The sequence below is a fragment of the Hakea prostrata genome, chromosome 6 (assembly GCF_041222555.1).
Source record: "Hakea prostrata isolate BN-2017 chromosome 6, UWA_Hpros_2, whole genome shotgun sequence".
In the NCBI taxonomy this organism is placed as follows: Eukaryota; Viridiplantae; Streptophyta; class Magnoliopsida; order Proteales; family Proteaceae; genus Hakea; species Hakea prostrata.
In genome coordinates, this window is record NC_142605.1 from 36,260,788 (window position 1) to 36,276,181 (window position 15,394).

The following is a 15,394-nucleotide window of genomic DNA, read 5'->3' on the forward strand; positions in this document are numbered from 1 at the left end:
CAACTTCTTGGTTTGAGGTTAATACTCTCAACAAGAATCCAAATTCACAAATTGCAGGAGAGCGGGAAATCGAGCGCATCATCAGGAGTCGAAATATCCAAAATCTCATTTGTCGTTGGAAACTTGGAATGTGACTTAAGAGAGACACAGAGGAAGGAAGGAAGGAAGGAAGAGGAAGACGAAGAGAGTGGTTGGTTTTTGAATGGCGGAAGAAGCTATTAGTCACCGGAGACTACTAGGCTTCAACACCGGTGGAGCTGGAGCTGTTACTGCTGCTGCTGCTACCGGTGATCGTCTTGTTCATACAAATCCGCGGAGTTATTTGAAGAACTCGATTCATGTCTCTTACGTGGCTACTCTTTTATCCTTGCATATCAGTGGAAAACTCACGGATCCACTTGAGTTTTCCCAACTCTGCCTTGCGTTAGCCAGGTTTCTCTCTCATTATTATCCCTCTATTTGCGAACTGAACAGGCATACTTCAGTTTACTCTCTTTTTTATTTATTTATCTGATCATCATGGCGAATGAGATCTGGCCTACAGTTCTGAACTGCACTTGAATCTTATAATTTGAATTTCGGATTCGCGTACGGATTTGAGGTTCTTAATTTTTATGTTTTGAGTGGGAGGTTGGGGCTTTCATCGGTTGGTTGCTATGGTATTTGAGAATATGTTGTAAATAGAGTTAGTTAATATGTTGGTAAGGGTTTCAGGGAATAATTTTATCAGAAAGTTGTTGTGTCAAAATTTCTTCTGCTTTCTTATCATGTATGAGTCGCCTGGAATTAATTCAGACGCTAAAATATATAATACATAAAACAACTGAAGTTTAAAAAACATTGGATGTGTTGCATGTCGCTGTGGTTTATTATATTTTACCCCGAAAACAAAGGTATTAAGGAATTTGGTATTAAGTCATTGTGTAATTTGAATAACGATGCCATTATTGCTCTTTTACACTGTCCTGCATAATTTGTTAGTATTTTATTTTATTTTTGACTTTGTTCTGCAGTCATTAATTGTATCTATTGCAAAGGTGGATTTGATTTGGCATCTCTTGACCTTACTGAGTGAATAATTCAACTAGTTATGCATGTTATCTTGTATTTGCTTTCCATACTTGACAAGATCTCATTTGACAAATACAGAGGTATTGATCATGCAGTTGCAAACAATGAGGTTCCACCTCGAGTTCAAGAATTGCCTATGGTGTTAAAACAGGTAACTTTGGTCACACATTGTAGAGACTTTTTGTGTTCTATCCCCCCTTTTTTTTGGTTGGGGGGGGGGGGGTTATTGACTGTACAATACTCTGGTAATCGAGTGCACTTCATTTTTTGAATGCCTTAAGGTATTAAATATACGTAAATGCTCATAAATTTTGGGCTCATATATTACATTTTGTTAATGTCATTGAATGGAAAATTGCTAGCAAAACAACAACAAACTAGATGAGGTCTGCTTCAAGATATTTTACCTTTCAATTAGCTCTCTTTGAGGTCATACTTGACATGAAGCCTAAGTTATGCTGTTTTTGCTCATCACTTCTAAGTTATTTTAGTCTGCCTCTAGCTCTATTAGCTCCTTCAATCTGAATCAAATCACTCCTTTATACTGCTGCTTATACAAGTCTGTTGGTTGTGACTATACGCCTTCAAATACCTTTCTGTAGCTTGTCATATATTGAAGCTACTCCCGTGTCCGGTCTAATACGGTCATTCCTTATTTTATCCTTCCTCGTTTGATCTGTAATATCCTTATATTCTTTTTTTGGTATGATAATATCCTTAACTTTGGTACCCTTAATTTATCTGTATCAGTAAAAATCTCCTTTAATGAATTTGCTAATGTGTTTTCTAGTGGAACTAGTTGAGGAGGTTATGTTTACAGTCTTACCGTCTAACTTGGAGAATCAATTAATACATTCTTGTTACTGCATTTGATGCCTTCCATTATCTTGATAAAAGTATCTACTTGTGCTATTTCGTTTAAAATCTTAGCTTCTATACATCAAGAACGATCTCAGCCTTGTCCCAACTTAATGGGTCTGGCTACATGGATCCAAACAAAGCAAAGTAGGGGAAGGCGAGGTCTAAAATAATGGAAGATGAGTAATGAAAGACGTGAAAATGATAAACGAAAGATGGAAAATATAGGAAATAAGAAGGATGAAAGATGAAAGTATGAGGAAAGAGGCACAGGCCAGCAAGTCAGGAGAATCTCAGGTAAATGGACTCAGCAATGTGGACCACTGCCCTCCAATAGGCTCTATCTGAGGTCATATTTGGTATAAGACCTAAACGATGCATGTCCTTCCTCAGAACTTCTTCTATTGTCATTTTAGGCCTTTCCCTTTCTCATTTAGACCTTTCATTGGGATCATATGATCCTCCCCAATGGGGGTGTGCCAGGGCCTTCATTGAACATATAATGACTGAGTTTTGATACTAACCAATGTTTCAATTGTTATAGTTTGTAAGACTCTATGACACAATCTATTCCCCTCCCCCTGCACCCCCCCCTCCCCAAGAAAAAAAAGAAAAAGGAAAAAAAGTAGACCCTTCATTTCCACAATGCTATTTTATGTTAATAAATTTGCACATATATTGTTTTCTACTGGTCATCAATCTTATTGCATCGTCACTATGCAATGTAGGTATGCCATCGTAAAAGCATCTTCAACATCCAGCCCGTTATTGCGGTGCTAATGGCTTCTGTCAAGGTATTTGTTTTAAACATACTCATGCCATTAAAGCATTAGCAACTGACCATTCATCACTGAATCTCTGTACCCCGCCTGTTTTATGATCAGTAGGTAATGTTCTTTGTTTTTATTGATGATTTTGCATGGCAGATTAAGCGCATATACCACTGTTGGTGTATCATAAAAGGCGTTTTATTTCACTGCATAGTCTTGTGTTCTCCCCCCCCCCCCCCCCCCTTTCTTCTACTAAAATTATCCTTTAGCTAAAAAATTATTGTAATTTTAATTACAATAATTTTTACTTCTACTATTTATGGTTACCTTAAAGTTGCAGCTCATAGCAACAGTTAGAATAATTGTTGTTGTCTTTTAAGAACAGGGCTTGGACAGCCCATTTTATGAGTTCTGTTCTTGGGTGTGCTTCTGGGATGGGTTGGGAGCTAAATCCAACCCAATCTGAAGGTTAGGAGCCCTGAATTGTCGATTTGTAGCCTAAGATAACCTCGTGGGAATCTTCTGTGCTTATTCATGAACACCAGCCCCACTTGGTTGTGTAGCTGTATAGATCGAGGAGGTAATGGACAAAATACTTTAATTGCCATCCACTCCTGTATTTCTAATGGAAAGCCTGGTGCTATGGAATGTTTATTCAAACTTCCGAATGCACTCCCTTGTCGACCCCAACAAGAAAGGAATAAAAACACTTACAGGATGTTCCCTGCCCTTTATATTGACTGACTTCTCATTGTGTTTGACACAATAGGATTTGCATTAATCATACTCACAGTTCCCAAAACCACTGAAGACAATTGCTATGCTTTTCAGTTTAATTGTAAAGTATGAATCATCAATGTAAGCCTCCTAAGATAAATAGGACATATTAATTAGGAGTTAAAACCTCTATGTTTCCGGTTGTTGACTCAGAGGGCAGAGAGACTGCCTTTCACTACCTAAAACTAAAAATTTGAATAATGCAAATCGCAAGTCTTGTATACATTATGACATCCTTGAGACTTGCTTTCCTGGTCCATAGTATGATTATTAACTATTTTAATTTCCATAATGAGAAGTTAGTCTTTAAGAAGTCAACTATTTACTGTAACTCACTAGCCAACATATGGTCAACATCAAACTTAATATGCTTAATTGAGACCCTAGTTTATAGTGCAGCTGTAATATTATATATGGTCGATGATGGAGAAATTGCCTATGATACTTGATGTTGTTGGTTCCTGATATGGTGATTTCTGATCAGTTACAGATCTCTACTCTCAATCTCAGAAATGATTTTCAAACACATTCATTATACAACTACTCTCGATCTTAGAAATGATTTTCAAGTACATCCATTATACAATATATCTTAGGTTTTCATTATTTGGTCATTTACGTCAAGCTGCAGAGAAACTTTTAGAAATCTCTTTTGACAGGAAAAAGGTAAAAAAATAAGATCTTTTTCAATTTCTAATATTTATAAACATCGGTGTTGGTTGGCATACCTACAAATCATATAGGGGAGTCCATTTTATGAATTCTGTCTTTAATCATATATACTGCCTGAGCAGCCTCTGTCTGTGTGCATGGAGTTGGTCAACTGTCAATACAAAAAAGTACTCCCTCAATTATTTTATTTATATTTTCTGGTTCGTTTAGAAGTTAGTACTTCAATGGATACTTGCTTTTGATATTATTGTTTTTTGGATGAATAGCTTTTGATATTATTAGTCATTAGAGGGTATAACTTGGAGCAATAGTAAGGTTGCTTCACTATGACCTAGTGGTCACAGGTTTGAATCTCCGAAAACAGTTTCTGTGTGAAGCAGGGGTAAGGCTGCATGCATTATGATCATTTCTAGACCCTCTAGTGCTGGGCACTTGTGTTCATTTGAGATGAGTTATTTTTAGTTTTTACTATCAACTTCTGTCTCCAGTGCTTTTATTATGCTCCACTTTCAGTTAAATTTCTCATATCTTTCTCAACTTTTCTTTGAATGGAATACTTATGCTGATTAGTATTTGCTTTCAGGGTGCTTGTAAAAATGGATGGTTTTTGTGTGAAGATAAAGAAGAACTTCTTACCTTGGCGAATGAGGTTTCATGAATTTCTCAATTGAAAACTCTTGTAATTTTTTTCTTCTTCCGGTTGTTATTTACATGACTAAATCTGGTCTCATTGTATTTAGATTGTAAGTGGCTTCTGTAGCCTAGATGATATGAACATCGAACCGAGCTCGGCTTTTTCTACTATTTCAAAGATGACATGCAAGTATGACTTTTCCTCCATCTTCAGTCCATTTTGCAGGACTTCTATTCATTAAATATTTCTATTGTATGTTTGTTAATGAAAAGATCTTATAAATAGTTAACCTGATGCACCCATCAATTAAAAGGCTAGCTGCAGCTAAACACAGCTAGCCAATTCAAAAGAAACAAACAGAAAAGAGAAGCCATTGGCCCTGATACCAGGTCCAGAACAGTCAAAGTTCTGAATGCAGTAATAATATCTATGACCAGATATGAGATAAGGGAATGAAGCAGATTGGTGAAAGTTGAGGAAGAGGGGTCTGATCGGTCTTCTTTGCAGGAAAAATAACTCTTATCTTTTTGAATAAAAAGCGGCTCTTGCCAGACCAGAAAACCGGTTTAGGATCAATCATTGGTTTGGGCCTTGAAAGTGGGTCATGACGGTCCAGCCAGGCTAAGACAGCTGCATCATTCTTATTCTGCATCCTTTTATCATTGATTCTGCTTGCTTTATCCTTCTGAATAAAGCTGCTGCATCTTTACCTCTCTTTGTTTTTGAACTCAAATAAGATAATGTGTGCTTTGCAAGTACACAATATGTAGCTTGTCAACCTCCCAACCCCCTGTGTCTTTCCCTGCTTTTTGTGCTGTTGACTCTGTTGGTGGAGCTTTGCTTATTAATTCACTATTCTGGGCATTGAATAACATTTGGTTAATCTTGTGTATTTGCAGATTCTATCCCCAACTGAAGATAGGGCATATACTTGCTTCTCTTGAAGTCAAGGTTCGACATTTGTTTTTTTCACTTGTATTTTTCTTCATCTTTTAAACATTGGGTTACATGCTCATTAGTTTTTATGTTTTATAGCCAGGGTATGGGGCTTATGTGGTTGACTTCAATGTCCCAAAGAGTATGGATTCTACTGCAAAAGTGACAGTTGTAAGTTTCCAGTAACATTGGATTTATGAAATTGTTAAGTGTATCCTAGGAACGCAAATTCTAGAGTTGAGTTAATTTTAGGAAGTTAGATGAACTCTTTGTGAAGAATGGTTGGATATTGGATTTTCTTATTGACATCCTTGAATTGTAACGTTACCTTTTGCCCTTTTAATTACCCCCATCCTTCCTCCCACCAACAACCCCCCCCCCCAAAAAAAAAAAAAAAAAAGGAAAAAGAAAAATCTCCTTATTTCTCATGGATACTCAAAAAATGTGCAAGACAGTGACTTTTGGTAATGAATGAATGATAAGTTACTTTTAAACTGTTTTTAGAAAACCCTTTTTTTGTATCCTTGACTTACTTTAACTTTAGGAGAAGGGTAAATCAAAGTGTCAAGTTCTAAATAGTAAAGACATATGTAAAGGTGTGATCAGATGGGCCTCTAATTGCAAGCGTTGCCTCATATGTTAATTTTGGGCTCAACTATGAAGTATCTTACCTGCTACTAGATGTACAGAAATTGGAATGATGTTAAGTTGCTCTTGTTCCTTGTGAGAGTGCATATTGCTCGCACTCCAAGTGAATCTAGTCCCTTCTCCCCAAGACAAATTTCTGGCTCTACCACCATTATACAGACAAATGGTAGTTTACTTCCATTTAAGCCTACTGTCACTGATTGTACTATTCAAACCATCCTATTCATGCTCATGTTTTTAATCTGGTTATGTTGATTGAAGATGTTTGCTTATGTTTTCATGTCTTAACTGTTTTTAGTAGCTAAGGTACGATGTCATTTTAAAATTTGTCTATGGTTGGATATTAGCAGGTTCCTGTTGTTTATTCTTCATAAACTTTTTTCAGTAGCTGAGATACACCATTCTAATTTTTGTCTATGATTGGAGCAATTTGCCGGATGCTAGCAGATTTTGTTGTTTATTGTGTTTTAAATGCTAAACTGTTGAGTTTTGAGTAATAGGTATACACACCCCTTGTTACTATAATGGAAGTTGTTTAGTTTCTTGTAATACTCACTCTACTTTGCTGTTTTCTTCCTCTATTTCCCCTAACGAACAAAATTAAAAAAATTGCCAGAGTCTGTTTGTAGCTCGAACGGATTGTATGGAGACATCCTCATGTATTGTTAGCCCCCCACTAGTTAAGTATGTGTCACTTTCTTCTTTACTTAATTAAATAAATTCATTGTAGATTGTATTGACTGCGTTCTTTATAGGCTTGGTCTAACGAACTTTTTCTTCCTCTCATTTCTGTAGCTTCTTGTTAAATGGAAAGGGAGTGGCCAGACGGATTAATGTTTCAATGGTTAGTGTGATTCCTGAACTTCTTCTCTATTTTGAGGTGGTGGGATATTGTTGGTTGCATCCTGCTAGATAAATAATATCATGTGCATGAATTGTAAGGCCAAAAAGTGCAATAGAGCTTTACTTAGTTGTTGGATACTCTGTGATACCTCGCTTTTGGATCAGGACAATGGACCACAAATTCCAACAAATGTGACCCATATGCTTAAGGTCGGAACAAATCTTCTACAAGTTATTGGCCAGTTTAATGGTATGCAAGAACTTAGGCTTCACTGGCTATTTATTTTTTCTTTGAATTCGACTGCATGATATAAGAATGTACTCAATTTTACAGAAAATTGCGTCATAGTCATAGCCTTCACGAGTGTGATATCTTCCCTTGGGAGACCTGTGCTACAAGATTACGTTCAACCTGTTGCTGCAGTTGATTCAGGTAATGCTGACTAAAATTTGTTTTACTCACTCATTTATTCATGGTTTTTTTTCCCCCCGGGGGTGTGTGTGTGTGTGGAATCTGCACTTTCATGTTAGACATGTTGAAGTTGTACTTTTTTATAGAGCTTGTGGTTGTCAGCTTTGAGAAATATTCCATTCTTTGGTTGAAGGCAATCTAATACATAGATTATGACATTGCCCCGGGGGGGGGGCAACCAATGAAAAACACACAGATTATAAAACTTGACAAAATACATTAAAGTCTCGTGGTTTAATGCAATCTAATACATAAGAGTATAACATATTAACATGAAAATTATATCAATCGCTTATCTGTTTTGATCTGAAATTCTGATTCTGTTACTTTGTGATGTGGCAATCCAAATGCACAACTAACTTATTGTGTTTACTGTATTTCTAACAATAGACTCTGACATAATTGAGGGAGCATCACGAATATCTCTCAACTGTCCCATAAGGTAATCCCTTTTACCCATTTCATGAACTGATCTGTTGCTTGTCTTTCTGTGTACTACTTATACCTTCTAGTTGCTTTTTTCACTCATTGAGCTGCTGTCATTTAAATATGTCTGGTTTTTCTTTGATTGGATTATGTTTTTAGGGATTTATGTTTGTGCAATCACTGATCAATTTGTTGAATTCATAGATAATTTTTTCAATCAGCCCAATACCTATCTTCTAAGTGCTTGCCTCATTAGTTGGCTGAGCATGTCGTCCAATGTTGGCAACAAGTACTTGATTAACTCAACTACACAGGGCCAATTCTACTTCAGGAATCCTGGACTTACTTGGTGATTTGGGCCCTGCATGATGACTGTTATGTTTCTAAAGTTTTTGGACAGAAAAAACACATGGTAAAAGAAAAAAAGTTTGCCATGTGTAGTAATATCTTTTTTTTTTTTTTTTTGGGGGGGGGGGTGGTGGATGGGAGGGACTGGTGGCAGATCATAGTTTATTTGTTTTAAGTCTTGAGTAATATTGTTCTATATTTTCCTATGAAAAGGAAAAGGAAGGAAATTTTAATTCACTGCACCAGTAACATATTAAACCCCGCTACAATAAAATATGCAATTTTCAGATGTAACTATTTAATTATATCTAAGTCAATTTTAGGTTCTGTTACTAAAAGGATTAGGCTACTGATGCTCATCCTTCATTTTTTGGGTTAGGTTGGTGGATGTGTTGGATATTGTTTGCACCATGTAAGACATTTTAATTCTGTTGTTGCTTTACTAATTGATCGACCATGTGTTTGCACCATTTTAACAGCCACACACGGATTAGAACTCCTGTCAAAGGACATCTTTGCAAACATCATCAGGTGAGTTGCATAATGTGTTATTGGAATTGTGTGATCATAATGTCAAGGCATTTCCTAGAGTTGCCACTTTCTTGAGTTCAAGGTGACAACACACCTTGTTTGATGCAAGAAAAAGGCTGTTGGCCTTGGATGCTTAAGCATTGTTTGTCGCCTTGTGATAGACATCTATATTATTTAAGAGTTATTTACGTTTGAGTCACTTATTATGGGCTGAAAGCCTGAAACTTGTGTTGAGTCACTTAAGTGCCCAACATTACGTTTGGGTCACAAGTGAAACTAACACCGTTAAACCTAGTTAACTTCCATTGTTAAATGACAAAATATCATTTTGTGAAATTAAAAGAGACAAATGTATTAAAATACCCTTCTATTCCAACCCTTAATGTAGGTGGGTGAAGGGATTCCCCTTCTTGAAAATCACCCACCCTGCCAGAAATCACCCAACACCCCCCAACCCCCCAACCCCCCAAAGAAAAAGGCCACCATAAAACCTCTTTTTTTTTTTGGGTAAATACCACAAAACCACTCTTAGGTTCTTATTTTTCAGATTTACATTCACAAATTCCATGACATTCTTCTTCGACCACTCTTAGGTTTTTCCTCCTGAGGTTTTTATTTTCTCAAGGAGTTCTGTAGGAGCCACCATGAATCGTTGATTAGTCCCATCCCTCAAAATCCTAAGAGTTGCTGGCAGAGAATATTCTTCTTCTTCTTCTTCTGATTCTCTGAAGCTGGTTTAACCAAATGACTCTAGCTTCTCAAGGATCTCTCCCATGGGAGCTTAGAAGACCTGGTACGATAGAATAAATAAAAATGAGAAAAGAAAAGCACCCTCTTGAACTACAGAAAACACAGCATCTGCCCGCTGCTAATTTGAGAACACAACAGTTCTCCTGCTGCCTCTTCGAAGGCGAAGAAGAGGAGCTCGGTGGCAAACCACATATACCTAAGTTCAGGAGAAAAGAAAGAACCTCTGGTCCGCATTTCACCCATGAGGCAGACATGAATCTTTATATTCTCTCCTATGTTCTATCTGCACGTTTATTTATTTATTTATTTCCGTCTAATAGGATACTAAGTATTCTCAACCAACAGCCTTATCAAGATGAGCTCCTTCTCTTCTTTGTTCGGGTCAAACAAATACAAATAACCAGAAAGAAAAGAAATGAAATCAATAGGTCACCCCCATTAATGACTACTGAGATTATTTTTTACTTATTTATTTATTTATTTATTTTGGGTTGGGTGATTTCCACCTACATGAAGGATTGGGATAGGTAAGGGTATTATAGTCAAATTGCATTTATTAAACACTTAGGGGTTTTTTGGTCATTACATGTTTCAAGGGGTAATTTCATCCTATTAAATTGAAAATTTGAAGTCTAGAGACGGTGTTTAACTCCAACGGTTAAGTTGTGAACCAAATGTAATCTTTGAACACTTAAGTGACTCAACATGAGTTTCAGCCCATAATAAGTGACTCAAACGTAAATAACTCTATTATTAATTTTTTGACACTTCAGCAGTTTATGTCAATTTTTGTTTATTTGTTCTTTTCTTTTTCCTTCCTTTTATGAATATGAAGACAAGAAGCTCGGCGGCAAACCACATTCGTACCAACATTTCCTTCCCAATCCACCTTTTCTTTCTGTTTTTCTCTCCTTCTGCGCTCTATCTGCAAGTTTCTTTTATTTTTTTTCCATGTAATAGGATACTAAAGATTCTGAATCAAAACAGTCCTTATCAAGAAGACCTCCTTTTCTTCTCTGTTTGAGTCAAACAAATACAAATAACCAGAACAAAAAGAAATGAAATCAATAGGTCACCCCCATTAATGACTACTGAGAAATCTCTAGATCGGGTTTTTATTTTTTCAGAACTTTTTTTTTGGGTTAGGTGATTTCTGGCAGGGTGAAGGGGAAAGCCCTTCACCTACCTTCATAATATAATAATTTTTATTTTTAAACTGACATAATATAAAAAAAAATTTATATATATATATATATATAAAAGAAAGGATAGGAAGGATACAGTATAACCACTATGTCAATAGTTGAAGTGAGTCCATATTACCATCTGTTGGACTAAGATGGTCACTGAAGCATGATAGCTGACAGGCCATACTTGCAGCAGGAACCATGTCCAGCCTCTTGGAGTGCAAAATGGGAAGTAATGGCTTTACTTCCGCCTGGTAAATATCTCTTTATGTGTCCGCAAGTTGTATTTATATTGCTTATGGATTATGGATATTACTGGTTCCACTCTAGTGCCTTGTCCTTTCTACCATCATTATCCTAAATATATTTATATATTTTTTTTAATAACATGGTTTAGACTTTCAATCTGCCTGCATTTTTGACTGTTGTTACTGGTATGCTGTATGTATGGTCCAGAAGTCATAGTTGGCTGGATTTTGAACCTCACCGTTGTTTTTTACTTATCCTTTGTGTTCACAGTGTTTCGATTATGACAACTTCCTGGAAATAAATTTTAGAAGACCATCCTGGCGTTGTGCTCATTGCGACCAGTCTGTCTGCTACACTGACATACGTATTGATCAGAATATGGTTAAGGTAAGCGTCGTTCATCTAACATGTGGGATGTCTTTCCTATTTGAATAATCCCAAAATTTCTTGTTCAGGTCTTGAAAGAGGTAGCAGAGAGCGTCTCTGATGTGTTCATCTCAGTGGATGGGTCATGGAAGGCAGCTGGTAAAGGTAATGACCAAGGATATCAGCTACCTAGCTGTACTCTGAGTTGTGAAAACGATGACCCTGAGCAGCATGAGTTCTCAAAGGACCCAGTTTACGTCATGGATCTTACTGGGGAAGATGATGAAGGATATACTGAAAACCTGTGTGAGACTGAAGACAGGAAACCCTTTCAGGATAATAATCATGGGTATTCTATGCCTGCCAATCTGACTCTGCCTCCAGAGGTCAACACACCTACTGAAATGGTTGTAAATTCTGCGGCTCAAACTGTAGATGATTGCAGTGGGAGACTTCTAAATTCTGTTCCTCGAATAGAAGATGATTTCTGGGAGAGAATTTTCTTATCCACTTCTGGTGCCACTCTTAGACAGGCAGCACACAGCAGCAGTATGGTGGACGCTTGTGTTGCTGGTGGCATTACTGTATCCAGTCCAACCAATTTTGTGCCATCTCCTGTGCTGACTGATGCTATTTCTCCTTCCCTTAATCGAGAAGCTGCTGGTGCCCAGGGGTCCAGTCAACCCATACTCTCTGTACAGCTGGATCAATTTTCTTCACCCAGCATGCAGTTGCAGCCGTCACAATTTGGTAATTCAATTAGCAGCAGTGGAACTGGAAGGCCAGCAATACCACGGACTATTAACAGAATTCCAGTAGCAATTCAGGCCCTTCCTGCACAGGCTCAAGTTCCCAATTTGAATCAACAGGTGCGATCAAACATGAATCCATTACTGCCAAATGGTTTTCCTCTTCCTCAGTGTGTAACGGCCACGGATGGTTTCAATGTGGTCGGTGGTGAGATGGAAAGGCATCAACAGTCCTCGAGGTTGCTAATGAATCCTCTGGCGACTTCAGACATTGCACTGATGCAACATCCTTCAATGGTACAGGTTTGACTTTTTCCCTTGAAGTTTCCTGAAGTAAAACCCATGGGCACCTGTTATTTGGTTGGTCATCTACTATGTATTTCTATTGTTCAAATATATAAGAAAGATGTTACCTAGCCGCATCCAGTGATTTCCTGTTGAGAAAGGCAGATGACCATCATCAGATAGTGTTTTGCCTTCAAGAAAAATACTAGGAATGTGATGTCATATGCCCAACTGTGTGGTTGGTACATCACCTTGTTGTCTGTGGTGTCAAACCTTAACCTTCCATTAGTTTATGCCCTGTAGTCAAGCAGGGATATCAGAAAAGGCCGCTCCCAAAATCAGTTCATGGGAACTGGATAGCTCAATATGTTTGATGTCTTTTCCGGTGCTTTCATATTTTTATCATGGTTACCATGCAGAACATTTACCTGTTACTTAGCAAAACAAATGAATCAAAGTTTGATCTTTTACTTATCTAAGGTATCATCTGGTGTCAATGATTTCTGTGACAGAGTTGGGGTCAAAAACGACAGCGCGTTTCTACTCAATCACCGCCGCTGGGGGTTGGCCTTGCAGCAACTAGCGAGAATGCTGGTTATTTCAGAAGTTCCTCCCAGCCAACCCAGCAGAGGCCTCCAAGTTGGAGATCGGCTCAAACCATGAATTTGCCTTCTAACCTGGTGCCACAATCTTCTCATTTTCCATCAATGCCTTCTGCACAAGTGGGTGGCCAGCAGATGCACCCTCCTTTTGTCAATTTCCCTCCCTCTCACCCCCCTCCTGCTTTTCGAATCCAGCAGGTTCCCGTTCAACTACCTCGTGCAGGATCTTCACCATCAATGGTGATGGGTGAACAGAGAGGAGGAAATATGGTGCAACCTGCTTCCAGGTCAGATGTTTCAGGGGAATTTCCATCAGAACAGAACTGGCATCCCACAGGAAGAATGAGGGGAAGTCTAACAGGCCCTGCATATTCTGCTGCTCTTAGCCAGTACATGGGCCAGTTAACTTCATCAGCGCCACTTTCCAGAACAATGAACAGTCAAAGTCCAACACTTTCCGGTCCTTCCCAACTGCAGAGTGGAGGTCTCAACACCCAGAGTTCCCAACAAGCTTACTTAAGGATGGTAGAGGCAATTAACAGGCCTGGGAGATTGGGTGCTCTTCCTGGACAGTTTAGGGGAACGCTTTGAGAGAAAACTAGTGAGCTTTACCTCATTTTGTAAGTAAGATGGCATAATCAATTTTGTATCTCACTGTCACGGGTCACCCATCTTGTGAATTTCTTCTTAGAGCTATGATGGGTTTTAAATGGCTGCGGTGTGTAAATAGTGTTTACTGCTGGGTGTATAGGGAAGACGTTTTGGTGGATTTAAAGGTGCATGCAATTTTAGCATTTTGTGTTAATGTATACGTCCTGCAACGCAGTTTGCACTTTGGATACAATAGGGCATGAAAGTATGAAAGTGCCTTGTTCACTTGAGTTAGCGAAGGCCGCCATTTAACAATCCTGCGTGACACATTTTACTGAGACGACGTTTTTTTTTTGTTGGGTTCAAACAAGCAACTGAGCAGAAAACAACTCCAGAAATAATTACACTGAGACGAGATTCATTAATTGCTTGCTAGTGAGAAGCTTTGGTTTTAGTGCTGTTCTAATCTTATTTTCTTTTCATCAAAAAAAAAAAATCTTATTTTCTAGAGCAAATTAAAACAAGCATTCCTCCTGGTGGATTTGTTGTCCACTTAATTTAGTTTTACTTTTCTCGGGCATCTAATGCCGTTGATGTACTAAAAATTATTTTCTTTAAAAGATGACTTACCGTTTACTGTATTTTAAAATTCTCAAATCATCTGTTGATCTCAAATTCATTTGACTTTAAAGGACAAAAAAAATCTTTCATAATCTTCCCTATTAGAGTTGGGGCCTGGCGGTCTTACAAGTAGAATATTCTAGTGCTATTTTTTTTTTTGGGATCTTTGACCTTTTTTATGTTCTAAAAACACAAAGCAATTATAAATGACTTTTAAGTATTCTTCTATAATTTTTTCTGCTCTGGAGTTCACAAAGAGGTTTATGGTGAAGCGGGCCCAAAAGGACCTCTCACCTATATCTTTCGGCTGCGTTTGTTTGCAGGGGGGGGGAAAAGAACAGGGGCCCCGAGGGGGGAAGAAGGGGGGAGGACGGTCCACTACTTCCCACTCAAACCCACCAAAGGGGGAAAAACAGACGGCCGCAAGGACCGTTTCCCCCCCCCCAGCAACCAACCTCACCATTTTAGGTTTAAAGAAAAGTAAGAAATTTACACATTTTTCAAGAATTTTTCCACCCCTTTTTTCCCACCCCACCTTTATTCCAGCAAACAAACGCAGCCGAATTCGTGTCCTTATAATAATTAGATCGACGTTTTTTTTGAACAAGGATAAATATGTCGTTTTATATTTGAAACTAACAACAACCAATACGGAAGACATTTGTAGTATAACAAATTCCTCATGGAGTAAAATATAATAGTGCCAGCAATCCCAAGAAAACTATATATAATTTGCTTTATTTTCTATCAAACTATATGTATATAAATTATAGAAGATAAATGGTCAAGTACATAAATTTTAAAATATAAAGATTAAAAGGTATGTAGGTTTTGTATTTAAAATTATCATGTATAATATATTGTTTATTCACCTGTATTTTTTTTATATAGGGTTTTTCATCTGTTTTCAATAACTAAAAGAGCACGTATGCTTATAGTACATTGTTCTCAAGACTACTTGCACTTTGCTAGGTTTGATGGATGAAATCTTTTTATCAAAAAAAAAAC

General features: G+C 37.6%; 1 protein-coding gene across 3 annotated transcripts; it reads left to right on the top strand.

The window, feature by feature from the left end:
- The first annotated feature begins 6 nt into the window (after positions 1-6).
- LOC149013734 (uncharacterized) lies at positions 7-14,327 on the top strand. Of its 3 annotated transcripts, none has more exons than XM_089158601.1 (16): positions 7-432; positions 1,150-1,222; positions 2,658-2,723; positions 4,732-4,797; positions 4,889-4,971; positions 5,682-5,733; positions 5,818-5,889; positions 6,983-7,050; positions 7,162-7,210; positions 7,375-7,459; positions 7,544-7,642; positions 8,072-8,123; positions 8,935-8,986; positions 11,443-11,559; positions 11,628-12,590; positions 13,085-14,327. In XM_089158601.1, the coding sequence occupies exons 1-16, from the start codon at positions 203-205 to the stop codon at positions 13,763-13,765; spliced, it is 2,808 nt and encodes a 935-aa protein (XP_089014727.1). In that variant the 5' UTR covers positions 7-202; the 3' UTR covers positions 13,766-14,327. The 3 variants fall into 3 exon arrangements, with proteins under 3 accessions (XP_089014727.1, XP_089014728.1, XP_089014729.1); XM_089158602.1 differs by having other exon boundaries at positions 11,628-12,584; XM_089158603.1 differs by having other exon boundaries at positions 373-432; positions 1,167-1,222.
- The last annotated feature ends 1,067 nt before the right edge of the window (positions 14,328-15,394 follow it).